The sequence below is a fragment of the Hylobates moloch genome, unplaced genomic scaffold, assembly GCF_009828535.3.
Source record: "Hylobates moloch isolate HMO894 unplaced genomic scaffold, HMol_V3 SCAFFOLD_20, whole genome shotgun sequence".
Classification (NCBI taxonomy): domain Eukaryota; kingdom Metazoa; phylum Chordata; class Mammalia; order Primates; family Hylobatidae; genus Hylobates; species Hylobates moloch.
In genome coordinates, this window is record NW_026652295.1 from 28,655,472 (window position 1) to 28,681,694 (window position 26,223).

The 26,223-nt window shown below is 47.0% G+C and overlaps 1 protein-coding gene and 1 pseudogene across 3 annotated transcripts in view; both read right to left on the minus strand.

Moving 5' to 3' along the window:
• Nucleotides 1–1,993: 1,993 nt before the first annotated feature.
• TRIM26 (tripartite motif containing 26) overlaps nucleotides 1,994–26,223 on the minus strand; it is a 29,227-nt gene continuing 4,997 nt past the window's right edge. The window contains exons 2-9 of one of the 3 annotated variants that reach the window (XM_032140892.2): nucleotides 18,177–18,280; nucleotides 15,802–16,289; nucleotides 15,565–15,660; nucleotides 13,637–13,867; nucleotides 7,249–7,271; nucleotides 6,652–6,767; nucleotides 6,401–6,433; nucleotides 1,994–4,109 (exon numbers count right to left, since the gene is read on the minus strand). In XM_032140892.2, the coding sequence (XP_031996783.1) occupies nucleotides 3,427–4,109; nucleotides 6,401–6,433; nucleotides 6,652–6,767; nucleotides 7,249–7,271; nucleotides 13,637–13,867; nucleotides 15,565–15,660; nucleotides 15,802–16,239 (1,620 nt within the window). In that variant the 5' untranslated portion in view covers nucleotides 16,240–16,289; nucleotides 18,177–18,280 and the 3' untranslated portion in view covers nucleotides 1,994–3,426. The remainder of the gene's footprint in view (nucleotides 4,110–6,400; nucleotides 6,434–6,651; nucleotides 6,768–7,248; nucleotides 7,272–13,636; nucleotides 13,868–15,564; nucleotides 15,661–15,801; nucleotides 16,290–18,176; nucleotides 18,281–26,223) is intronic. The other 2 variants (XM_032140893.2, XM_058432135.1) reach the window with 2 other exon arrangements.
• Nucleotides 4,345–5,337, minus strand: LOC116460061 (polyadenylate-binding protein-interacting protein 1-like; annotated as a pseudogene).

The following is a 26,223-nucleotide window of genomic DNA, read 5'->3' on the forward strand; positions in this document are numbered from 1 at the left end:
TCAACTTGCTTATACTTTGCACTGCAGACTCACCCTGAATTCTTTCTTGTGCGAGATCCAAGCACCCTCTCTTGGGATCTGGATTGGGACCTCTTTCCTGTAACAGTATTAGGAGATGAGACCTTTGGGAGGTGACAAGGTCATGAGAGCAGAGCCTTCATGAATAGCATTAGTGCCCTTATAAAACAGACTGGAGGGAGCTTGTTTGCCCTTTCCACCATGTGAGGACACAGCAAGAAGTTGTCATCTATGAGGAACTGGCCCTCATCAGATACGGAATCTGCTGGCATCTGGATCTTGGACTTCCCAGCCTCCAGAACTGTGAGAAATAAAGTTCTGTTGTTTTATAAGCTATCCAGCTTGTATTGTGCTGTAGTAGCCTGAATGAACAAAGATAGTGATACTGACTGAATTTTCCAGAACTGTTAAGAGATACCATCTATAGATTCAAGAAACACAAGTCCTGAATAGGATAAATAATGACAAATCTACACGCCTCCCCGACACCCCCTCAAACATACAGAATTGAAGAAAACAAAGACTAAGATAAAAATCTGAAAAGCAGTCTGAGGGAGAAAATTGATTACTCCCAAGGAGCAATTAAACTTTCTTAGGCAGACTTTTGGACAGCAACAAAAGAGGTCAGGAAATAGTCTCTTCAAACTTGTAAAAAGTAATAATAATAATAACCTTTTAACTAAACATCCATTCTCAGCAAAACTATAGCTCCAGAATGGGAATGAAATGAAATTGTGGCCACATGCACAGCCCAGGTGTGAATAGCTTTTACACAGATGTACTATCAAGCACACTGAATACCTGTTTAACCAGTTAGTACCACATTGAAGGGATGGTGATGGATGGAAGAGAATGTCCGTGTATGTGATAAAGGATACAGAGAGGGCTACATCTTCCTGCTCCACAGTGGGAAATGAGAGGATAAGGCCCCAAACACGAGTTATTTAGAAAACATCAAGGCAAGCACAAAATAGTTTGCTAAAAGGTATGAACTGGGTCTTTGGAGGGAGGAATGGGGCAGGGAAATGTTCCTATTTGTAAGACGCACTGTAGAAAGTTTACCATATGTGCAAGTATAGTTATACAAAACAAAAAACTATGAATATAAAAAACAGAAAACTTACATGAGCCCACAAATTAGAGGACAGAGAGGAAATATGCTTTTTGCCACTAGTGTAATTTTACAGGTAGTTTCATATAATCCTCCCTTTTCCATCTTTAAGATGGCAATTTAAAAAATCAGAAAGGACTGCCAGGCGCGATGGCTCACGCCTGTAATCCCAGCACTTTGGGAGGCCGAGGTGGGTGGATCACGAGGTCGGGAGATCGAGACCAACCTGGCTAACATGGTGAAACCCCGTCTCTACTAAAAATACAAAAAAATCAGCCAGGTGTGGTGGTGGGCACCTGTAGTTCCAGCTACTCGGGAAGCTGAGGCAGGAGAATGGCGTGAACCTGGGAGGCAGAGCTTGCAGTGAGCCGAGATCATGCCACTGCACTCCAGCCTGGGAGACAGAGCGAGACTCCATCTCAAAAAAAAAAAAATCAGAAAGGACAAGAAAAACAGTTGACTGTGTTAGGATGCAAGGCTGAATCTCTGCACATTCTATTTCCTCTGGGGCAGTGCTTATTTTCCAAGGAAGAATTTTTGGGTGTGCTATACTGGATGTCTCCCTTCTCAGGGAGAGTTGTCACTTGCTCCAAAACGCTGGACCTCAGCTCAAGGGCACCACTGCAGGAGGAATAACAAGGTGGATCCATGCGACAACTGGTCTGTGTTCTGCAGTAGGCTCTTTTTGAGGGACTTCCAGAAATGACAGCATGTGTGCAGAGAACAGAAAGCAAAGTTACACTATTACAGAAGGCACAGAAGGAAAACCTTCGGCTACTGCTATCAATGGAATTTCTCTGTAGCCGGACTGAGGTCTGGTGGCATTTGAGATATAATATATAGACCTACAGATACAGATCTCCAGGCCGTTCATTCAACAAGTCTTTATTGAGCACCTACTCTGTGCCCAGCACTGCACTAGGTGCCATGAGAATACAAGAGTAGTATAAGATGTTATCCGCCCTCCAGGAGCTTACAAAACTAGAGGCAGAAATAAGATGTACATGTGACTCAGGCAGCATGTAACACATACAAAGTGGGCAGCTCTGAGACAATGGTGGTCAAGAGACCACTGAGACCCAGAGCCGTTGGAACAGACTCTTACAACAGGGTGGAGGACTTAAAACTTGGATGAACAGGGGCTGGCAGAGCACTTGGAATGGGTAACGACAAGACTGGGAGATCAATTTGGCTGGAGCAGGGGAGCTTGTGTTAAACTGTGGCCATGAGGGGTGCCTGGACAGAGGCTGGGTCCGTGGGCAATGAGGAGACATGTTACTCCCTCTCTTGACATGAAGACCTGGTGGGCTTGTGGCCTCCTGCTGCCTTCCTTTCCCTGTCTTCCCATCTCCACTCTCTCCTAGGAAAGTGGAACCTGGATGCTGGTAGGGCCAGAGACAGAGGCTTACCACCCTGCTGGGGAACCTGGTCAGAACTCCCAAGGCAGGAGAGGTTCTGCTCCACTGGATATTTGTCTTGGTGTTTTTGGATGTGCTGATCAAGAGCAAGATGTTCTGGATTCTTAAAACTCCCCTCACAAGGACCAATCCAGAGATAATTTATTGATCAGTGATCACAGCTTGTACCCCAAAGCCGTGTATGTCTGGATCCTTTCCCTAAGACCACAGATAGCTCCAGGGAGTCCCACCTCCTTGGCTATGGAAATATGCTCAGCCCTGGTTTCAGAGAAGCCTGGACTCCACTCTGGACCCCATGAGATGATATGCGCTGGTACTCCAGGCCTTAAATGGCCTGGGAAGCCTTAGTGGATTTTCATTGTTTATTTTCAGCATTCCCGTGTATGCTTAACTCTGAGTTGGGGTGGGGTAGGTCTGTTTAAGATGCCAGGGAAGGTGGGCAGCAGAGTGGATTTGTGCAAGAAGGAACCTGGGGGGTTTAAGGACAGCAAAATGATCTTAGGCGTAATCGACGTTTTTCCAAGGCCTTGCCACACTGGGCAAGAAAATGCTGCGTCAGGCCCTTACTCCACAGAGAGTGCAGAGCTGGGGCCAAGGTCGTGGTCAAAAAGGAAAGGAGCCCTCATGGACTCCAGGATCAGAAGTTCCCTCGGGAAACCAGCAGGAGGTGGGAGAAGAGCCCCAATTGGGGCAGTAGATGGAACAATAGCACTGAGTGAGATCTCGGGGGGCCACAGCGATGGGGAGGTGGCTGCCAGTGGATATGGGGTCCCCTGCTCCAGGTGCTCAGGCCAGGCATCCCTTCCCTCCATTGAGAGTCCTAGAATTCCAAAGAAGTGAAGCATCTGAGGGTGTGGGGCCCGGGGCAGATATCAGGGCTCAGGGTCTCAGCAGGAGGCGTGTTCCTGGCCACTTGAGCCACAGGAAGGGGACCAGGCGCCGGGTGAAGGTGGCAGTGAAGGTGTAGATGAGTTCCTGTGACTCTGCATTGGTGAAAGTCACGGTGCCCCCTTCATAATCCAGGGCGATGCCCACTCTCCGGGGCCGCAGTGCTGGGAAAAGCTCGGCCTCGGGGCTGGTGTTGGCCCAGATGCCGGATGAGGAGAGGCGCAACGCCCACACGCCATCCTCTGGCCGCAGGGAGAGGTCTCCCTTCCTCTTCATAGAGTCTCTGGCCACCCCCACCATGCAGCTTTCCAGAACTTCCTCCTCTTCCTCCTCCTCTTCTTCGTCTTCATCGCCCAATGATTCCTCATCTTCGTCCGTTTCCCAGTCGTCGTATCCATCCCCATAGCCGGCCTCCTCTTCCTCCTCCTCCTCTTCTCCCTCTTCCTCCTCATCCCCCTCTTCTTCATCCTCAGACCAGCCCTCCCTCTCCACTTCCACTTCCCAGTAGACCTTGCCCCAGGTGAAACCCTTGCTGCCCAGCACCCCAGGCTCACAGTCAAACTGCTGGGGGTGCAGGTAGGCACTCTTGTACAGGCTGGTGTAGGTCACGCACTTCCAGTCCTCCGACAGCTGCAGGTACCCACTGGCCGACTGTGGGTCCAGGGTGACGCTCACTGTGGGGACAAGGGAAAAAAAAAAAAAAAACAGCATCACTGTTTTGTTTTTTTAAGTTAGAGGGAATAAAATTTATTTTGGCAGACAGTGTTAAACAAAATTAAAGTTGCATATATTAGTAATATAACTCAACATCCTTAATTTGGTATAAGTGAGACACATTTTCTGGCTTTGTATTCTGCTAAATCACCATAACTAAACCGCTTTATAAACATGATATACTGAAATTTAACTTTACTGTTTTCACTTACGCTCTGATTCCAAACAAAACTTTTCATAAGCTTCCTCTATCTCTGGATCTCTGGGTCCAACTCATCATCAGTATCATCCAAGTGTGGATCACCAGCCCTGATAAATCTGTTCCACTTTCTTCATAAACCAGAAAAAAAGTCCTCTTTTTCAAGTAACTCTTGATATGCCTCTTGGTAATCCGGATCAGTTGCAGTGAAAGGAACACTATGAAACACAATTACTATGTGAATGAACACTATAAAATGTTGGTTCATTCACATAGTAATTGGGATCTTTTTTGGGTGCTGCATTTCTGTATGATGAAGTTGCACGGACTCTACCCCAGTTACTGCACTGGACTTCTACAAGCTTCAAGGGCATCTGTTTCATGTCTCTGCCACAGTTTGCATCTATAACAACATTTTCAATTTCCTGAATAATTTCTTCCCTATCAGTCCTTCCTTTTTCCTTCCAAGCATCTTCCAAAACTGACCCTGTCAACTTCAGCAATTTTATTGCACAAATTAAGCTGTCATCCATGGGATTAGAAAAGAGGGCATTCGGGCATTCGGCAACTCCCGAAGACCAACCTGAAGAATATCTGCCCTTGTAACCTGTCCATTTGTTCCTCTGATCTCCAGGTTATAATAAAGCTCTCCCAGAAAGGGTACAAACGCATGAAATTGTTTTGGAGTAACTTCATCCCCTTTTGCAGTTTGATCTTTAATGTCATATTCAGTCCAACATCTTTGAAGTAGAAATTGGCAGAAGGTGCTACTCTATATGCTAACTGTGAGATGATGGGCCAGGTAATTACACAGGTGAGCTCCCATGTAAGAGAAATTTGGGGCTGGGCACGGTGGCTCACGCCTGTAATCCCAGCACTTTGGAAGGCTGAAGCGGGTGGATCACAAGGTCAGGAGATCGAGACCATCCTGGCTAACATGGTGAAACCCCATCTCTACTAAAAATACAAAAATTAACTGGGCATGGTGGTGGGCGCCTGTAGTCCCAGCTACTTAGGAGGCTGAGGCAGGAGAATGGTGTGAACCTGGGAGGCGGGGCTCACAGTGAGCTGAGATCACACCACTACACTCCAGCCTGGAAGACAGAGCAAGACTCCATCTCAAAAAAAAAAGGAAATTTGGGACAGATGTGGCCTCTGAGCTCCACAAGTTCTTGCAAAGCATCATCTGTTGTAACACAAGCATTCAGCGTCTCTGTAAACTGTTCAATTTCAGTTTCAAAACTACCAGGCTGCTCTGTAAGATGGTTCAAGAAACCCTGAACATGTACTGACAGAGTGGGATAATCCTCACCATCATCCTCGTAGGATTCTCTATAATTAGAATAACCTGATAGGTAAAATTCGATGGTATTCACAGACAGCTCAGACATTAATAAAGAAGCTACACCTAAGGTTTAACTACTGCTAACTCAGTTCTGCTATGGGATTTTATCCTGTGAACTAGATGGAGCTCTCAAGGCCTCGTTTGCTCCCAGACAGGCCGATCTCCGCAGTGGTTCTCATGAAAGCAAGTGTGAAAGTGGACCAGGAGGAGACCACCAGTCTTCACAATCCAAGGGGCACCATTCACATCTCGGTCTGTGTGGATGGTGCTCCTTGGTGGTTGGTATGCAGTGTACAACCTAACTGCAGGGCTGAGAGGGAGCACAGTAGTGGGGCCTGTGGTGGATATGGCCTCTGGCCTTAGGTTGCCCCTGCTTTTTGCTCTGAATATAGGAGCCATGCAGCCAGGAAGATGAGAGAAAGCTCGGCCACAGGAAAAGGACTGGTGGTAGGACCTGTGAGGATAGGAAAAAGAAAAGCAAACACAGGGCAGAGAAGGATCAGACTAGCAAGCAGAGGTCTCTACTGCAGACTAAAGAGTAGGCTGATTAGAAAGTGCAAAAAGAGAGGGGGGCTTCTACCGTGCAGCTGGGAAATTCTTCCTGTTGCAAAAGGGGCTACCTGGGGGAAAACTGGGCAGTCAGAATCTCTGCAGGCGGAGTTTTCTATATTTGATGTACATCTGGGGAACACCCTCTAGACACTCACCTGTCTTATATTCCAAGTCTCTCAGCAGCTTCCCTGGGGAGAAAAAAGGACAGCAATGACTCAAGTCCCTCAAATGTATGAGCCCATTTCTTGCTCGGGCGGTATCAATTTCCTGATAGGGATCCATGTCTAAGACAGGAGGCCCTCAGAAGAGTGAGGCTCGACGAGGTGATGGAAAGGCGCCGGGTGCGCTCTTTCTATGAGGTAGCCCTGCTCTGACTCCCACCCTTTGTGCACTCCCCAACCCTTACCCTGGAATTCCCTCAGGCCTCGCTGCAGAGAGAGGAGTTTATCTGAGAATTCTCCGGTCTTTTTTTTAACCACTCGAGCAATGGGTTTCCCAACCCAGAACTTCTTCCGTGGATACCTGAGAAGATGACATACATAACAAGCTGTTACTCAGCTCTTCTTACTTTCCTTCATACTTATCTCTCAATCCTCATGGCAATTATGAAGGGGAGAGGAAAGGTATGATCATCCCCAAACAAGTGACACAAAAACAGTGGCCCAAAGACACCAGCTGAGCCAGGGCTTCAGAACATCAGTAGACTCCACATCCAGGGCACTCTGTCTACTAAGCCATGTTTCTAACCTCTCTGCTCTGTCCCACCTCAAATAAGGCCAGTGGACCAAGGAGCTGGGGCTACACAGAGAACTCATAAGGAGGAGAGCAAGTCTCCAGTTCTCAAGGATGTGTCCTGCTCCTCAGAAGGGCATCAGGATGAATCATGGGATGTGAGTACCTCTGGCACCATACCACTCCCCATGAATTCAAATGCACCTAGTTAGAAGGGGAGGGAACATAAACAAGGGGGATGAGGTACGCCATGGAGAGGAGACTCTTTTACCTGTTTAGGAAGTCTCTCGTGTCCTAGAAGGGAAAAAAAAAAAAAGCACAAGTATCAATATGAATCAAATAAGACTTCAATGCATCTGCACCCAACACTGTAGCAGAGGTGGGACATATCAGTGAACAAAACAAATGTGGTCCCTTTTTTATGGAGCTGACATTCCAGTGGGGTCACTGGATAAAACAACAAGAAAACAAACAAAATCATCACAATGACAGAAGCCACCATGGCTGGGGATGACAGGGGCAACCTCTCTGGGAGATACCTGCGCAGAGAATTGAGGGATGAGAAGTACTGGCCAGATGAAGAGAGGTACGGTAAAACAGGAAAGGGCTTGGTGAAAGCAGCAGAGGCCAGATCGCGCAGGGCTGGATATGCATGGTAAGGAGTTTGACTTTTGCTCCACGTACAGTGGAAACCCACCAAGGGTTTCAAGTAGGGGCATAATATGTGTGATCTGCTCTACATGTGGCTAAGATTGCTGTGTAACCTCCAGCGTCCACTCTCCCCTTCCTCCTTTTAATAATAGAACCCCTGGAGTTATTGCTGGTCAGATGGCCACCTGGGAAGACTACATTTTCCAGATCCCCTACGACAAGGCCTGGTCATGAGACTAAGTTCCAGCCAATGGAATGTGATAGGAAGCAATGACCATAATTCTGGGCATTGTCCTTTAAAAAAAGAAAATTGCTTTCTACTTCCTTTTTACCCCAACTGAATTTTGGACATGGTGGTGGTGAGCCCAACTTTGACCACACAGCAGAGGACATCTAGAAGCTGGCAGAAGAACCACATGGAAGTAACCCAGTCCCTTGGATAAGCTTATATACAGCTACTGTGATAGCTCTAGACCCCGGACCTCTGAACTATTAACGGAGGCAGAAATAAACTTCTATTCTGTTTGCGTCACTGTACAGCAGCGAGCCAAAACCCTAAGTGACCACTTGCTTGGCTGCCCCACAGAGAAGGGACTAAGGAGGCAAGGGGAACATGGGGAGGTTGGTCCGGAGGCTTTTGCTATGGACCAGGGGAGAGCTAAACATGGCCTGAACTAAGGTGGTGGCAGTAGGGAGAAAAAGAGAGAAGCAACACATTCCAGGTATTTTAGAGACAGATTCAACTGGACATACTGGTCAAGGATAAACAAGAACAGAGCACGGTTTGTACAGGAGGGAGAACAGTGGTGCTATCTCTGTGACAGACAGGTGGTAGGGCAGGGTGAGTGGGAAGAGGGCTATTCTGAGATGCTCAGATTCCCTTTTGAGTGAAAAGCCTCCTTAATACTCTGTATTAATTGATTTTTGCCTTCCTTTCACTCATTCCACAAATATTTATTACGTGCTTCCTAGGTACCAGGCACTCATCTAGAAGCCTCAGAACAATTAAAAAAAAAAAAAAAGAGAGAGAGAGAGACAAATACCTACTTCTGTAGAGCTGACATTCTAGCAGGGGGAAGCAGACAATAATCAATGTAGCAAATACATCAGCCTATGTGAGTGATACGCACCACAGGAAAAGAGAGCAGAGTGAAGGGGGATGGGAGCAGGGGCCGGTGGGGCGCAGGCTGGCTTCCTGGAGAGGGTGAGATTTGGGAAACAAATGGAATTAACAAATTGTGGCTGCTGATGACTGCTTCTGAAAGTTTGGGAAGAGTTGTGAGCTTTACTCCAGAGGAGTAAGACAAGAAGTCAGAGGCACATCCCAACCCCCTGCTGTGAAGCAAATGCCCAGAGACTGGTAGCAAATTTCTGGCCAAGTCCTCTAACATGCCCCTGAAAACATGTAAGTCCAAGGTAGCTTCAGAGGATAGGCAACAAAACAGACAGTGTGTCCTGACAGCTCTGCTGACAAAGGTGGCATAAAAGAGCAAATGAATGGAGCAGCAGCTGGAGTGGGGGCCAGAGGCCCAACTGGGCATATTTCCTGACGTGGAAGTTCCTAGAACAGTAGAAAGGGAGAGAATCATACAGGAGAAAGAAGAGTCCTCTAAAGGTTAAATGTTGTGAGCAGCCCAGAGACGGTGGGGTCCCGAGAGCCAGGGCAGGGCTGGCCCTGCGGAGAAGAGGCTGAAAGACTGAGGAGCCCCCATCCACAGCCACATACGGGGCCTCTGGAGGGAACTGATCAGCCCAAGTCTCCTGGAGGACTCTTCTCACCTAAGACATCTGCAGCTGTCACGAAACAGGCAGAGCCGAGCAGTGGGGCCGCGGCAATGAGTCATGGCAAGCTCCCGGTGGGAATGTGCCCGGTTACTAACAGAGAGCATCAAGAAAGTTCTTCACGGGGGTGTACAGCAGGAGAAGCCGGGTGCAAGCATGCCACCTGATCCTGCAGGGCCCACCCGGGTTAACCAGGGCAGGATGCAGTGTCTCTCTGGGCCTCTCCTGTCACCCCAATCCCTTTAATGTCTTCTTGATGCTCCCAGCCCATAGGTTTGTCTTTCCTTTCCTATCACCTCTATCAAAGATCTCTTCTATTTTACACATTTTGTCCTGCTGCTTATCCCTCTCACCTGTACTTCTATTTTATTTTATTTTAATTTTTTTGAGACAGGATCTATGTTGCCCAGGCTGGTCTCAAACTCCTGGGTTCAAGCAATCTGTCTGCCTCAGCCTCCCAAAGTGCTAGAATTATAGGTGTAAGCCACCAAAGCCTCACCTGTATTTCTCTATCAGACTTCTGGACCCTATTTTAGGTCTTTTTCCTACTATACCTTGACAGCCAAATAATCTCTGGGAAAATATTAATGCTAATTAGGGAGTTAGCTGTCCAGTTCCCACGCAGTACAATCAAACTCAAATAAGCACACAGACAAAATCTACCAATACCATTTTTCTGTGTATGGTTGGTTACCCAGTTTTCCCAGCACCATTTATTAAAGAGACCGTCCCTTCCCCATTGTATATTCTTGGCGCCTTTGTTGAAAATCAGTTGGCTGTAAATATGTGAATTTATTTCTGAGTTCTCTGTTCCATTGGTCTATGTGTCTGCTTTTATATCAATACATGCTGTTTTGGTTACTACAGCTTTGTAGTGTATATATATATGTATATATATATATATATATATTTTTTTTTTTTTTTAATGGAGTCTCACTCTATTGCCCAGGCTGGAGTGCAGTGGCATGATCTCGGCTCACTGCAACCTCTGCCTCCTGGATTCAAGTGATTCTCCTGCCTCAGCCTCCCGAGTAACTGGGATTACAGGTGTGCACCATCACGCCCGGCTAATTTTTGTTATTTTTAGTAGAGATGGGGTTTCACCATGTTGGTCAGGCTGGTCTCAAACTCCTGACCTCGTGATCCACCCGCCTTGGCCTCACAAAGTGCTGGGATTACAGGTGTGAGCCACCACACCTGGCTGTAGCATATTTTGAAGTAAGATAGTGTGAGGCCTCCAGTTTTGTTCTTTTTGCTTAGGATTGCTTTGGCCATTTGAGGTTTTTTGTGACTCCATATGAATTTTAGTTTTTTTTCTATTTTTCTGAAGAATGTCACTGGTATTTTGATAACAGGGATTGTATTAAATCTGTAGACTGCTTTGGGTAGGATAGTCATTTTAACAATATTAATTCTAATCCACAAGCATGGAATACTTTTCCATTTGTTTGTGTCCTTTTCAATTTCTTTCATCAGTGTTTTATAGTTTTCATTATAGAAGTCTTTCAACTTCTTGGTTAACTTCATTCCCAGGTATTTTATTTTACTTTTGTAGCTATTGTAAATGGTGTTGCTTTCTTGGTGTCTTTTTTAGCTAGTTTGTTATTGGTGTATTAAAAATGCAGTAGACTTTTTATGTTGATTTTGTATCCTGCAACTTTACTGAATTTATTAGTTCTAAGAGCTTTTTGGTGGGGCCTTTAGGTTTTTCTCCATATAAGTACAGCCGTTATGGAAAACAGTATGAGAGTTTCTCAAAAAACTAAAAATAGAATTACCATATGATCCAGCAATCTCATTACTAGGTATTTATCCGAAAAAAAGAAAACCAGTATATCAAAGGGATACCTGCACACTCACGTTTGTGGCACTATTCACAATAGTTGAGATGTGGACTCAATCTAAGCATCCATCGACAGACAGATAAAGAAAATGCAGTATATATACACAATGGAGTACTATTCATCCATAATAAATTTGAGTTCATGGAAGTAAGACAGTAGAACAGTAAAGATTAGAGGCTGGGAAAGGGGCTGGGGAGAGGAGGGTGGGGAGAAGTTGGTTAACAGATACAAAGTTACAGCTACATGGGAAGAATAAATTCTAGTGTTGTACAGCATTGCAGGGAGAATATAATTAACTATAATTTACTATACATTTTCAAAAAGCTAGAAGAGAGGATTATGAATGTTCCAACACAAAGAAATGATAAGTGTTTGAGGTGACAGATATACTAATTACTCTTAGTTTATTATTATATATTATATACATGTATCAAAGTATCACTCTAGGCCAGGCACAGTGGCTCATGCCTGTAATCCTAGCACTTTGGGAGGCTGAGGCAGGCGATCACCTGAGGTCAGGAGTTCAAGACCAGCCTGGCCAACATGATGAAACCCTGACTCTACCAAAAATACAGAAAATAGCCAGGTGTGGTGATGTGCGCCTGTAATCCCAGCTACTTGGGAGGCTGAAGCAGGAGAATCGCTTGAACCCAGGAGACAGAGGTTGCGGAGGCAGGAGAATTGCTTCAACCCAGGAGGCGGAGGTTACAGTGAGCTGAGATCACGCCACTACACTCCAGCCTGGGAGACAGAGCGAGACTCTGTCTCAAAAACAAACAAAAACCTCTATATTCCATAAATATATACATTACATAGCACTAAAATTAAAAGATAAAACACAAAACAAAAAAAGAAACCTACCAGTACCAATAACATTTCCTATACTAGTTTCAAGCAGACACCATTTTTTCTCCCTTCCCTTGACCTTATCCCACCCCAGGGAGAGCTGCAATCTGAGTGCTCTGAGTCACTGAGGGCCAGGCCTCTGCTCTGAGGGCCACTTCTCTGGGTGCATTAGGAAAAGGCACCCCTCTGGGCAAACACAATGGATTTCAGCCCCACTACATCCTCAGCTGTGTGCCTCTGTTCCACACACAGTAGGGATCCACACACGGCAGGGGCGTGGGGAGAGGAAAGAGAAGAGAAACAGGGACAAAAGGAGATACAGAAAATGACCCAGTCAAAGAGTATGACAAGAGAAATCTGGGGGAACAGAATGACATCTGGAGGAAAAGAGGGGGCCAGAGAGACATTCTGGACAAAATGAGAACAAGAGCTCAGAGCCCAGGAGTCAAGACATCTGGGCTCAAGCTGTGACCTGACACCTGCCCCATGGCCTGGGACACTCCTTCCACTCTCTGGACCTCAGTGACTTCATCAGTACGGGCTGGACTGGAAGGTCTAAAATCCCTGCCAGTCCTCATTCTGTGCATCTGAATTCACAACAATGAGGAGCAGGTGGCCGCCTCCTTCTGCAGTCTGTCCTGGTGCACATACTGCGGAGTCTGCCTTGCTATCTCTCCCTCCTGGCTATTGGTTTGCCCTGCCATTGGCCTGGGACTCCACCTTCCTAGAGATCCTGGGTGGCTCTGCTGCTGACAGACAGACCCAGCCACCCTAAACAGTGCAAGTGGGGGAATACCATCAGAGAGCCCCTCTCCTCCCAGCCTATGAGAGCAGGAAGGTTGAGCCCTCTACCCCTCCAAAGGCTGCTGGGCCCTCTTCAGGGTAGTGTGATCCCCAGAGGCTCCCGGGCAGATGAGGTGCCATTTCAGCTTCACAGTCAGTTCTTCAGCCCCAAAGCCTCCCTTTCTCACTATCAAAGCCCCCTCCTCTAAGAGGTGCCCCGAGGTCCCCTTGTCTGCTTTCCATCTTGTTCTCTGTGTAGTAATCCCACAGGCCCAGAGAAAACCTGGCTATCTCTGTCTCCCTTCCCCAGTTACCCTATCTCTTCCAGATCCTCGGGGTCTTTGAGAGGAGCTGCTGGTCAGCCCTCCCTCAGCCACCCCCAACCATAACACCATAAAAAGCTTCCACCAGCTAAGTGTGTGCCAGTGACTTGTTAGAAGGGCTCATGATGGCAGTGATGAGGATGGAGGATGGTAAATGATATTAATAATCTTCCCTTCCATTTTCTACTATATCATTTAGTTTTTTGAACAGTTTTGTGTAGAAAGTTTATTTTTTGAAGTGACACCACGCCAGTTATTTCATTTTATGCTCATGCAATCTACAGACTAATTGGCAGGGGTAAGGATTATCATCCCAAAGTTTCAGATGACAAAACTGAGCCCCCATGTCTCCAAAGGTCCTGCAAGTGAATGGCAGGGCTGGGACCCACCATCCTGGTCCCTGGCGCCCTGCCCAGGGACGGCCTCTCACCTGCATGAGTTCTGCAGCTGGCTGCTGCGCCTTGCCCTCCAGTTCAGAGATGACCAGGGCCAGCCGGGCGAGCTCCCCGACGCCCCGGCTCTTGAACTTCTCCCTGCCCTCCGTGAGCTCCTGCTCCAGCTTCGCCAGCTGTTCCAGCAGGTGTTCCTCCCGCTCCCTCAGGAACTGATGACCCTGCTCAAACTCAGCCACAATGTACTGCCTCTGGTCCTGGAGCTTCTTCTGCAGGGGGCGGGAAGGGGAGAAGGGCTGACACCTCTGCTCAGGGTGGAGGGCCCAGTGCTGGAGGTGTGCAAGGCTGGCTCGTTCACCTCGCTACCCCCGTTCAGGAATTCTACAGGATCTGGAGTGGGAGGAGCTATAGAGGGTTCCTGGTCCACACTCCTCTTCTCAAAGAAGACTCCAGTAATGAATTAGTTCAGTTCACCCCACCACTATATGATCAAAACCTTGTCTCCACCTGCCTGGTCAGCCACAATCTGTTCTAGCTAAACCAGTACGCTCTGGGGCCCCTGGAGAAACTCTGTGGGTCTCACTCATGAGCCGACGCACTTTTCCCTCCTGGACAAAATCTGTCACCTCTTCCAGGAAGTTTTGCCTGATTAATGTCATCTAAGCCTGACCAGTCCTCTCTTCAGCACCCCACTGTTCAGTCTAAAATATCTATATGTACCCTACCTCTGCCATGTAAGACTGCATCCTGTTTCCTCAGCAAAACTGTGTGACATCTGTGCTTAGGGACCATGTCCTTTCCTGCCTCCAAATCTCCTCCCCAGCTGGGGTTGGGGGAGTCCTCAGTGGCCCTGTTGACTGGTGCTGGGTTGGGGGCAGCCATGCACACTGAGGGCCTGGAGGGGTCCTTGGACTTAGCCATCTCTAGCTTACTCTCTCCCTCTCCCTGGGCCTAATGACTCACCACTGGCCCTGACCCCACTACTCCTCCACTGCCCACTTCCTCAACATACACAGTTCCCCAGAAAATCAGAACCATTTGATCAGTTCCCCCCAACCCCATCTCTAATCAAGTACATAATGTGCTGCCTGTTTTCTAACTACAGTTGTCCCTTGGTATCAGTGGGTGATGAGTTCCAGGATCTCCCTCCCCAAGGATACCAAAATCCAACGATGCTGAAGTTCTTATGTAAAATGGAATAATAGTCACATAAAATCTACTATATACTTTAAATTATCTCTAGATTACTTATAATGCCTAATATAATGTAAATCCTATATAAATAGCTGTTACACTGAATTGTTTAGAGAATAATGACAAGAAAAAAATCTATATATGTTCAGTAGAGATGCTTTTTCTTTTTTCTGAATATTTCTGATCCACGGTTGGGTAAATTCACTGTTACGGAATCCACAGATATGAAGGAGGTCCCGCTGTACTGGCAACCATGATCCTGGGCCTGGTCCTCACTGCATACAGCGCCATCAGAATTGGCAGGTCTGCCTTAGCTGTTCCCCAGCCCTTCCCTCTCAGTTCTTACCCTGGAGCCAGCTCCGTCCTTCTAAACCCTCTCCACTCTCAGGCAACCTTGTCTCTCTCTCTCTCTCTCTCTCTTTGAAAGGAAGGAAGAATGAAGCCACACCTTCTTCAGTCCCCTGGCAGAAGAGAACCAGCAGCTGGACATGGGCACTGCCATCAAGGTGAGAGTCACAGAAAACGGAAGGGACTCTAGCTGACATCCAGGCAGCCCACTTGTCTCTCAGACAGGAAAGAAACATGCCCAAGACCACACAGCTCAGAAAGACAGCACTTGGGCTAAAACCCAGGTCTGCTACTGCCAGGCTGATGCCCGTTCTCCCTGTGAGCAGCGCCTAGAAACACCTCCCAGCTGCCGCCTACTTGCCCAGGCTCACCCTGCCCTACACGGGCGCACTGCCTCAGGACTTCCTGAAACAGCCTCACTTACCAGCGCGGCCAGGATATCAGCTTCTCCCTTTGCCTGGAAGCCCTGAATTTTGTCTCTGTCTCTCCTTAGGGTACTCAGGTGGTTCAGGATTTTTTCCTGTGGATAAACAAGCAGTGGGAACAGGTGGATGCTCTGGGCTGGGGCAGGAAGGGAGACTCAGGCTGAGTCCTCTGAGGACTGCAAGGTGGAGCGTCCAGAGAAGGTGGCAAGGCACCCTCGGGGGTGAGGAGGGCTTACCCTGTGGGGCTGGGCGGCCTTCTCCATGAGGACGGCCGTGTGGGGCCGGTGCTCCCGGGACTCCCGGCACATCACGCACAGCAGCTTCCCGTCGTCCTCACAGTAGTAGTGCAGCTTCTCTCGGTGTCGCTCGCACAACTTCGCGTCCTGCTGCTCCCGGGTCACCTCTCCTGGCTGCCTGCCCTTGTCCACCTTCAGCCGCTCAATATTCTCCACCAGGCTGGCCAGTTGCCACACGGGTCGGATGTTCTCCTTCTTAAAAGGCTTCTTGCAGAGTGGGCAGACAGGGCGGCTCCCTGAGATGGGGCGGACATCTGTGGTGCAGCTGCGGCAGAAGACGTGGCCACAGTCAATGGTCACAGGGTCCCGCAGGTAATCGAGACAGATGGAGCAGGTCACCTCCTCTTCCAGGCTCCGTAGTGGGGCTGACGTAGCCATGGTATCCTTAGTTCAGAGAGGTCTCCGTTCACTGGTGAGGACTTCTTCTCCTTGGGGATGTGACATAGAGTCAGGAGCAAGCACAGTAAAGGGGCAGAGGTGGCAGCCTGCACAGGGCTGCCAGCTCCAGCACTCAGTCAATCTACAGACACCACCAGCTTCTACAAGGCTCACACAATGTCAAAGAGAAGAGGACCTTATAGATCTAGTCCAACTCCCTCATTGTATAGATAAGGATATGGAAACCCAGAAAGATTAGCTTGGTAGAGTGAAGAGCAGGACAGCCACTAGCCTATACCTTGCTGTTGGGAGAGCCTCAACACCCTTTCCTTCTATCTGTTGGAAAATCGCTGTAATGCACCAACTGTAATAGAAAAATCACTCACTACCTGCTGGGAAACTCATAATGATACATATACAAATCTACAACGTCTACTGTGGACACAGTGCTCCTTCACTCAACTGTGCAAAGGATAAGACACACAAGCAGTCATGGGGGTCCTGAAAGAGTCAAGAGACCCCCGTTTTTGCTTTTTTGTTTGTTTGTTTTTTTTTTTGAGGTGGAGTCTTGCTCTGTCACCCAGGCTGGAGTGCAGTGGCGTGATCTCAGCTCACTGCAACCTCCGCCTCTCAGGTTCACACCATTCTCCTGCCTCAGCCTCCCAAGTAGCTGGGACTACAGGCGCCCGCCACCACGCCTGGCTAATTTTTTGTATTTTTAGTAGAGACGGGGTTTCACCGTGTTAGCCAGGATGGTCTCGATCTCCTGACCTCCTGATCCGCCTGCCTCGGCCTCCCAAAGTGCTGGGATTACAGGCGTGAGCCACTGCACCCGGCCAAGAGACCCCTTTTGTTTGCTCCTCAAGGTTTCAGTTTTCAAGAACTAAGAGAGGGCAATGTAACATGGCTCACCCTGTAAATCCAACACTTTGGGTGGCTGAGGCAGGAGGATCACTTGAACCGAGGAGTTTGAAACCAGCCTCAGCAACATAGTGAGACCCTGTCTCTACTAAAAAAATTTAAAAATTTTTAAAAATACCCCAGTGTAGTAGCGTACATCTGTAGTCTCAGCTACTGAGGAGGCTGTGGCAGGAGGATTACTTGAATCTGGGAGGTGGAGGCTACAGTGAGCCATGATTGTACCACTACACTCCCGACTAGGCAACAGAATAAGAGACTGTCCCAAAACAAACAAAAAACCAGAAAACATTAACAAACAAACAAACAAAGAGCACTGAGGTTCTTTACCAAAACTCCAGAAGCATCAGGAAGCTTCAGTAGTCTGATTGTCAGCATTTCCCTTTGTGAGTATTTCCCTGGGCTGTTCTATAGTTTGGGTTTAATTTGCTTCCCCTAGAAGGCTGGACTCTAAACTCAGCCTTCCAGAGGAGCACAGCTTAGCCTCAATGGACTTGTTCTTGGCTGTAAGTGCCTCGTCTAGCTGGGAGGAATCCTCAGGTGGCTGTGGCTGCTATGTGCTGTGAGGCCTTGGCTTGTACAGGGAGCGGGGACACACAGAAAGGACTCTGCTTCTGTTTACCTTTGTAGTCCTGGCCCAGTTCCAGGCTGAGGTTATGAGCCTCAGTACATCTAACCCAAGAGCAGCCTCCTGCCCCTGACTCTGTGTGACAATACAGAAGTCACTTAAGTACTGAGCCTCAGTGTATCCATCTGTAAAATGGGAAGAGTGAGACTTACCTTTAAGGGTTTCTAAGCAGGTCATATGAAAGAATTATGGGAAAAGTACTAAGCACAAGCCTGGTACACAGACGGACATGTAGGAGAGAACCCACAACCCCTGGTTTCCAAATCCAGTGAGTGTCCAAACCACAAACAAAGAGTTAAATTCAAAAGTGGCAGCAAGAGAGGAAGTGAGCAGAACCAGCCACAGTGACACATGTGCTACAGAGTTCAACAACATCGTCACAGGGCAGTACCTGGAGGACTTGCTCTCCTATAGATCCATGGAAGGCAACTAGAGCAGCGCTGGGAAGACAACCAGCAGGGCACAGAGGTGACTGCGAGGCTGGAATGAAGCAACCTGAATTACAGGCAAATCAATACTATTAATGATTATGTATGGTGAAAGTCCATCGCAACAGAGTTCAGTGGCCTCTGTCAGTAGTGACATTAATGGGACAGAAATAAAACCCCCAGTCTATAAGACCCAAGAGTAAACAAAACAGGGATATAACGTCCACTCATTGAGGGTCTAGTACAATAATACATAAAAAGTGTTTTATAACGTAAAAGGACTACACAAATATAAGAGACTATTATAGTGCTGATAATAAATTCCAACTGGAAGCACTAATGGATCTAGGTATGTGTGACTTTAAGAGACATAATGAGGGGAAAATCAAGCACCTTCAAAGCTCAAATGAAGGAATCAAGGAATTTAACTGTCAAGTAAAAGTAATATCAAGTTCCTACATGTTAGTAATGCTGGTAGAAATGCTAGGAATTGGCCGGGCGCGGTGACTCACGCCTGTAATCCCAACACTTTGGGAGGCCAAGGCGGGTGAATCACGTCAGGAGACCGAGACCATCCTGGCTAACACGGTGAAACCCCATCTCTACTAAAAATACAAAAATTACCCAGGTGTGGTAGCATGCACCTGTAGTCCCAGCTACTCAGGAGGCTGACTCAGAAGAATCAATCACCTCAACCCGGGAGGCAGAGGTTGCAGTGAGCCAAGATCATGCCATTGCACTCCAGCCTGGGTGACAGAGTGAGACTCCATCTCGAAAAAAAAAAAAAAAAAAAAAAGAAAGAAAGAAAGAAGGCCGGGTGCCGCTTGTAATCCCAGCACTTTGGGAGGCCGAGGCGGGCGGATCACAAGGTCAGGAGATCAAGACCACGGTGAAACCCCGTCTCTACTAAAAATACAAAAAAAATTAGCCAGGCGTGGTGGCGGGCGTCTGTAGTCCCAGCTACTCAGGAGGCTGAGGCAGGAGAATGGTGTGAACCCGGGAGGCGGAGCTTGCAATGAGCCGAGACTGCGCCACTGCACTCCAGCCTGGGCGACAAGGCAAGACTCCGTCTCAAAAAAAAAAAAAGAAAGAAAGAAAGAAAGAAATGCTAGGAATTGCCTAGTCCAACTCCTTGGCTTACTGTTGAGGAAAGAGGAAATAAGCCTGGCTCAGCACTTTTTCAGTTGTAACATACTTCAAGTGTTTGGAAAGAGAAAAAAGGAATGGTACTGGGTGTGTCTGTGGGATTTCAAGCCCTTTATCATGCCTCTTTGCCAAATGGCCTAGAAGTTTAAAAGCTGAGGGTTTTCTTTTGTTGAAGGATAGCCTGTGTTATCTTTGGGTTGGGAACTTATTTTGCAATTTACTTGCAAAATAAGAAGAATAAAAGGACTATGAAGAGCTCAGCTACAGCTCTTCTTCCATGCAAAATAGGACACCTCATCACCCAGGCTCCATGCTGGGGTTCGATGGTCTCTAAACCTCCTGAAACTGTCTAAAAATTATTGCATATGTACTAGATACCTAAAATTGTCTGGGGATTACAGAAGAATAACCTTCTGTAAGATTAATCAGCGAATAAGTAGAAGAGGGATAATAGAATTAGAAAATCATTTTGCGACTGCCATTATAATAGCACAAGGATCATCAATAGATGCTAAAACTATTAGGTGAAAGGTTTTGGGGGACGAGATAGCACCCATGGTGCCAAAGCACCAACGAATGGATTACTTCCTGACATACCTTCATAAGGAAGAGATCCAGTGGTTACCTTACCTAAGTGACCAAATCCAGCGTCATCAGCAGACGGGGCAAAGTGGCATGTGCTTTCTGGCATGGCACTATATGAATCACACAACATTACCTATGAAGTTTTTGTGCCAAAAATGTTTCACTTGAATTAATCTAGTCAAGCCTTTAGATCTAACTTCCAGTTTATAAAAAATATAAAGGAAAGGAATACTCTGAAGTATGTTACAACTGAAAAAGTACCGATGGAGGAATTAAACCACACCATGAGGAAAGAACCAGATAAATCCAGAATGCAGGACATTGCACATGGCAACTGGCCCAGTCTTTTAAAAAGTCAATGTCATAAAAAAAACCTTCGAAAGAACTGCTCTTGATTTTTACAGACTAAAGAGAAATAATAACCAAATGCAATACGTGAACCTTGATTGGATCTTGTAAAAAGAAAAAAAAAAGGTTATAAAAATAGTCTTGGAACTATTGTGGGAAATTTGTAAATAGACTGGGTGTTGGATCATATTAAAAAATTATTTCCTTTCTTTTTTTTTTTTTTTTTTTTGAGACAGGGTCTTACTCTGTCCCCCAGAGTGCAGTGGAACTATCTTGGCTCACTGCAACCTCTGCCTCCCTGGCTCAATCAATCTTCTCATCTCAGGCTCCCGAGCTGCTGCAACAACAGGTGCATGCTACCACACTTGGCTAATTTTTAAAGGTTTTTGTAGAGAAGAGTTGCCACTATATTGCCCAGGCTGGTCTCAAACTCCTAGGCTCAAGCCATCCTCCCACCTCAGCCTCCCAAAGTGCTGGGATTATAGGCATGAGCAACTGCATCATGTCTAAAATTATTTTCTTAATGGTATTTATTGAGGTTATGTATGAGAATGCCTATACTTCTTATTTATTTATTTATATATTTATTTATTTTTGAGATGGAGTTTTTCTCTTATTGCCCAGGCTGGAGTGCAATGGCGCAATCTGGCTCACTACAACCTTCGCTTGCCAGGTTCAAGTGATTATCCTGCCTCAGCCTCCCTAGTAGCTGGGATTACAGGTGCCCACCACCACGTCCAGCTAATTTTTTGTATTTTTAGTAGAGACGGGGTTTCACCAGGTTGGCCAGGCTGGTCTCAAACTCCTGACCTCTGGTGATCCACCTGCCTTGGCCTCCCAAAGTGCTGGGATTACAGGCATGAGCCACCGCGCCCGGCTGAGAATACCTGTATTTCTAGGCAATGGATGCTGTAGTATTTAGAGCTCCATGTCTCCCACCTAATTTGAAATGGTTCCTTTCTTTTTTTTTTTTTTTTTTTGAGACAGGGTCTTACTCTGTCCCCCAGAGTGCAGTAGAACTATCTTGGCTCACTGCAAAGCAAAATAAAAAGCTAGAAAAGTTTTCTGGGGAGGGAGCTATAGTTTTCTATCACATTCTTAAAGAGGTCTGTAGTAACCATCAAAAATGGTTAAATCACTGATACAGAGATCATGGTGCTTGACACCTTGTAGAAGCTCAATACACATTTACTGAACAAGTGAATGTATTCAGGGGAACTGCAGACAATGTTAATTGTATAGAACCATTTGTTTTTGAGAGTCTGCCATAACTAGATAAACAAAACACAGTACCACTTCCATGACCAATCCCTTCCCTTGCTTATACAGACTCCTTCTGAGGAAACTGAGGCTCAGCAGGGTTAAGCAACTTGCCCAAGAGCACATGGCTAGGAAGCAGTGTCTGGTGCCAAGGCCTCCACTCAATCCACTACACTCTCTTCCCTACCCAGGCACACTGTAAAATGGGGTCTAATACCAGCTCCTTTGTTAGGAAGCTCAGATGAGGTCATCTACATGGAAGGGCTTTGTAAGCAGAGTAATGCTGACAAAAGAAAAGGGGCATATATTCTGCTGATACTGACCAAAAGCACCCTAGCCTTAGCTATGACAAACTTTCACATATGGGGTGAGCAATAAAGTGTCCCTGTTGGACAGTAGTTTTCCTTCTTAGTGATGGAGGCTCTCAAGATTTCAGAATTAGGAGAAATGAGGTTGAGATGTGGGCAGAACAGAATAACCGCTCCCCTTCCCCATACACAATTCTGTCAGGTCCGACGCAAAATTCACCCTCTCCAAAAACTCTTCCCCAACTTGCCACACCCTGCTATGGTTCTGCCCTTTTATGCCTTCAGTATATTCTCTGTGATTATCTCAACAGGTTTCCACAATAAGAGGTAAAACCATTACCCTTCTCTCCATTCCTGGCTCCTGGGCAGACAGAAACCAAAATTAGAGCCAGAAAAAAAAAAAAAAAAAACCTCGGAGATGACCCACTCCACCCCCACTCCCTTTACTCAGATGAGAATTCTGAACCTGAAGAAGTCACTTCATGAACTCTCTTGCACCAGAGGTCACACATCCCTGGGGGGTGAGGAGGCATTCTTTTGTCTCTTCAATAAACCAGAAGTGGCCGGGCGCAGTGGCTTCTGCCTGTAATCCTAGCACTCTGGGAGGCAGAAGCGGGTGGATCACCTGAGATCGGGAGTTTGAGACCAGCCTGACCAACAAGGAGAAACCCCGTCTCTACTAACAATACAAAATTAGCCAGGTGTGGTGGCGCATGCCTGTAATCCCAGCAACTTGGCAGGCTGAGGCAGGAGAATCGCTTGAACCCAGGAGGCGGAGGTTGCAGTAAGCTGAGATCACGCCAATTGCACTCCATCCACCCTGGGCAACAAGAGGAAAACTCCACCTCAAAAAATAAAAATAAAAAAATAAACCAGAAGCTAGCTGCAATTCTATAGAACCAGGAAGATGCAACAAACAAGCCCTCCAATGTCCTGGTACCCTCCTCACAGGCAGAACTGGAGACACTCCCTACCTTTCTCTAAGAGGTTCCCCTTTCCCTGAAATCCACCCCTTCCCTATAAGTCTCTGGATCTCATAAATACCTAATCTGCATATGTCAACAGACTGGCCAAGGTGACACCACATAATTTCAAGATGTGGATGCATGCACGATTATTGGCTCCAAGAATAATCACTATGAGCAGCAAAAACTAACTGAAAGCCGGGCATGGGGGCTTGTGCCTGTAATTCCAGCACTGTGGGAGGCTAAGGCAGGAGGACTGCCTGAGCCCAGGAGTTTGAGACCAGCCTGGGTAACATAGTGAGACGTTGTCTCCCAATAAAGAAATTAGCTGAATTAGCTGGGCGTGATGGCGCATGCCTATAGTTCCAGCTACTTAGGAAATTGAGGCAGGAGGATCTCCTGAGCCCGGGAAGTTGAGGCTGCAGACAGCCATGACTGCGCCACTGCACTCCAGCCTGGGCGAAACTCTGGCCTGCCTCCGGCTCCTAGATGCCACCCAGAGAGGTGCCCTGGTAGACACTGAGTCCCAGATGTGGACTCTGGAGCCCGACAAAGTAAATGGAGAGGCCTGGGTATTCATCCTGGCCTCCAGGGTACCAGTTCAGGACTCTCTTGAGTATCCCAAGCTGCTTCTCAAGTATATGTCTGGACCTCCAAACAAGAGCAAAGCACCTGTAATCCCAAAGCACTTAGCCTAGAGCTCCATTCCCTGTGGGTACTCCATTTAAGGGCTCTTGGGGTCCCAGATTAATCCCCGTATTTTAATCTGAGATAAGCAAAGTCTCCATGGGGTAAACTGCCATGAGACACCTCTAACAAACCTGGAGAGGCCAGAATTCAGGGCAAAAAGCAAGTGATTTCGATGTGCATACTAGAGGAGTGACTGCACCCCTACTCGCCAGGCCAGAGGCCTGGATCCCAGGCTGTCCCAGGAGATCCCAGTGACTGTGGATGATGTGTTCCTGTGGTCACACTTGGCTTACTTTCCCCACAGAGCTCAGCATCAGTGGTGCTCTGAAGCACAGTGCAGGCCACAAAAACCACCAGGGCTCTGAACACTAGAAATCCCCACAGGGCTCAAAGAGGAGCAGGAGGTAGCAGCCAGCTGGGAGGTGGATGAGACAAGGCGTTAAAGTGCCCTGGTCTTGCGGCTGACCCACAGGGGAAAATTGGGTGTTCTTCATATTTGTGCCGGAATATCTGTCTAATGTTGAATCATGAACCAAGCTCTCTCTTGTCTAAAATATTCCTAAGTGTCACTTGGTGCTTTGCACCAAATATAGGAAGGAATCCTTTATCATCTTGTGGAATGGTTCAAACCTTGACTACACATCAGATTTGTAGTCTTCAAACTGGTGAGTCTTCAAAATACACCCAGACCAACTGAATTAGAATCTCCAGAGGTGGACCAGGCTCTGGTATTAAAAAACAAACTTCCCAGGAGATTCTACAGTCTATCCAGGACTGTGAATCACTAGAACCCCTTATTTACAGAGGAAGAAAGTGAGTGCCAGAGCCTCGGACTCATTTGCCCAGCAGCAGAGCTGGCTGGCAGCAAGGCCAGCACTAGCACGAGGTGGGGTGAGGTGCGCCTCCCAGCTCTGGGCTCCTTCCATTCCACCATACACTGCACTTTGGTGCCTGGAAAATGAACTCTTCCCTGCCCATATGGAGTGCTGTGGAGGGTTAGCCTCACAGGCAGAGGAAATCCTCTGCCGGAGAAAGGGTAGCGGTGAATTTGAGGAGCTGACAATTGGCCACAGGTGGAGTGCAGTGAGGAGAGCAGAGGGAGGGTGGAGAAACAGGAGGGAACAGATTATGCAAGACTCTGTGACCCAGGTTAAGAATTTTGGACTTTATCCTAACAGCCCTGGGAAGCCATTGAGGGTTTAAGCAGCAGGATGTTAAAAGTTATTCAACAGCTAGCAGACGTTTATTAGGTGCCTACTATGTGTCAGGCACCAAGGTTATAGCAGAGAACAAAAATGGCAAACTCCCTGTCCTACCAGAACTTATATCCAGTAACCTGAGGAATCCTTTAGAAGCTGAAATCAGATCCAACTGTGGGATCATCACACCCTCAAGCGTTTCCTGATTTACATAAACCTCCTCTCCCCTTTGCTGCAGCCACTCTGGCCTTTTGATCCTCAAACACACGTATTAAACTGCCAATCTTCCCGGGTGACCAACCAGGTTAAACCCCTCAATGGCTTTCTGGTGCTCCAGGAATAAAGTCAAAACTCCTGTCCTTCCTTTCTTCTGTGAGGAGGCTGTCCCAGGAGATCCTAGCTGGATTCCCAGATAATCACAGCCTTTTTCTAGCTTGAAGTCTCAGCTGAAAGCCACCTCCTCTGGCAATTCTTTCCTGACCTGTCAGATTGGGTCCACATGTAGTCTAGTCATACAGCCCCAAAACACCCCATGCTGCACCCTGTACTTCTCTGCAATTTTAAGTCCTGACTTATTAGTGTAATTACTCGCTTAACACCAGCTTTTTCCATGAAACAAGGAGAGAGATTGTGTCTGTCTTATCCCCAGAATCTACATAGTACTTGGCACAGAGTAGACAATAAAAACTGAGAAAACAAAGCACAAGCACAGAGTATCTGACACAAAGAAGATGCTTCCTACACATCTGCTGAAGGAATGCGAACAATCTTAGCCACCTGCCCTTTCTCTCCAGCAAGATGGTAGTAAATTGGTAGAGAGAGAAGCAATTTCTTCATATTCCCTGTAGCAGCAAGAACAGTAGGCTGCACGTCACCATCAAATCATCGTATCCAAGGTTTCGCTCCAGGAACTTACAGAAACCAGGAGAAGAAAAAGCTGTGTCTGAGAAAATGGTTGTTGTGGAGTAAATTGTAATAGTGAGAATCACTCCTTCCCTTTTCTTTAGTTTTAGACCTAGGTATACATCCCATAAACAAGAGTTTATTTTCTCAGGTTTTGAGCCTCAAATGAATGGAATTTTTTTCCATTTTTTTTTGCATGTATTTGGGGGGCTGTCAACATCATGTTTGTGAGGCTCATTCATGTGATTATGAGCTGATTTTATTTAAATGCTGCGCTGTAACTATACAATTTTTAATGCAGTCTACTGATAGCCATATGAGTTGTTTCCAGTTTGGGACAATTACAGACACTGCTTCAGTGAATATTTCTGCATACATGTTCTAGCACACACAGGCAAGATGTACCCTCAATTTGACTAAGCAGGCCAAACTGTTTCCAAAGTGACTATAGTGCTAAGTAGTCTGCCCAGCAGGCTACGAGCACTCATGCTGCCCCACAGCCTCACCAACACCTGATAACATCAGCTTTAATTTTTGCCACTCTGGAGGATGGGATATAGAATGTGTGTGTGTGTGTGTGTGTGTGTGTGTGTGTGTGTGTGTGTG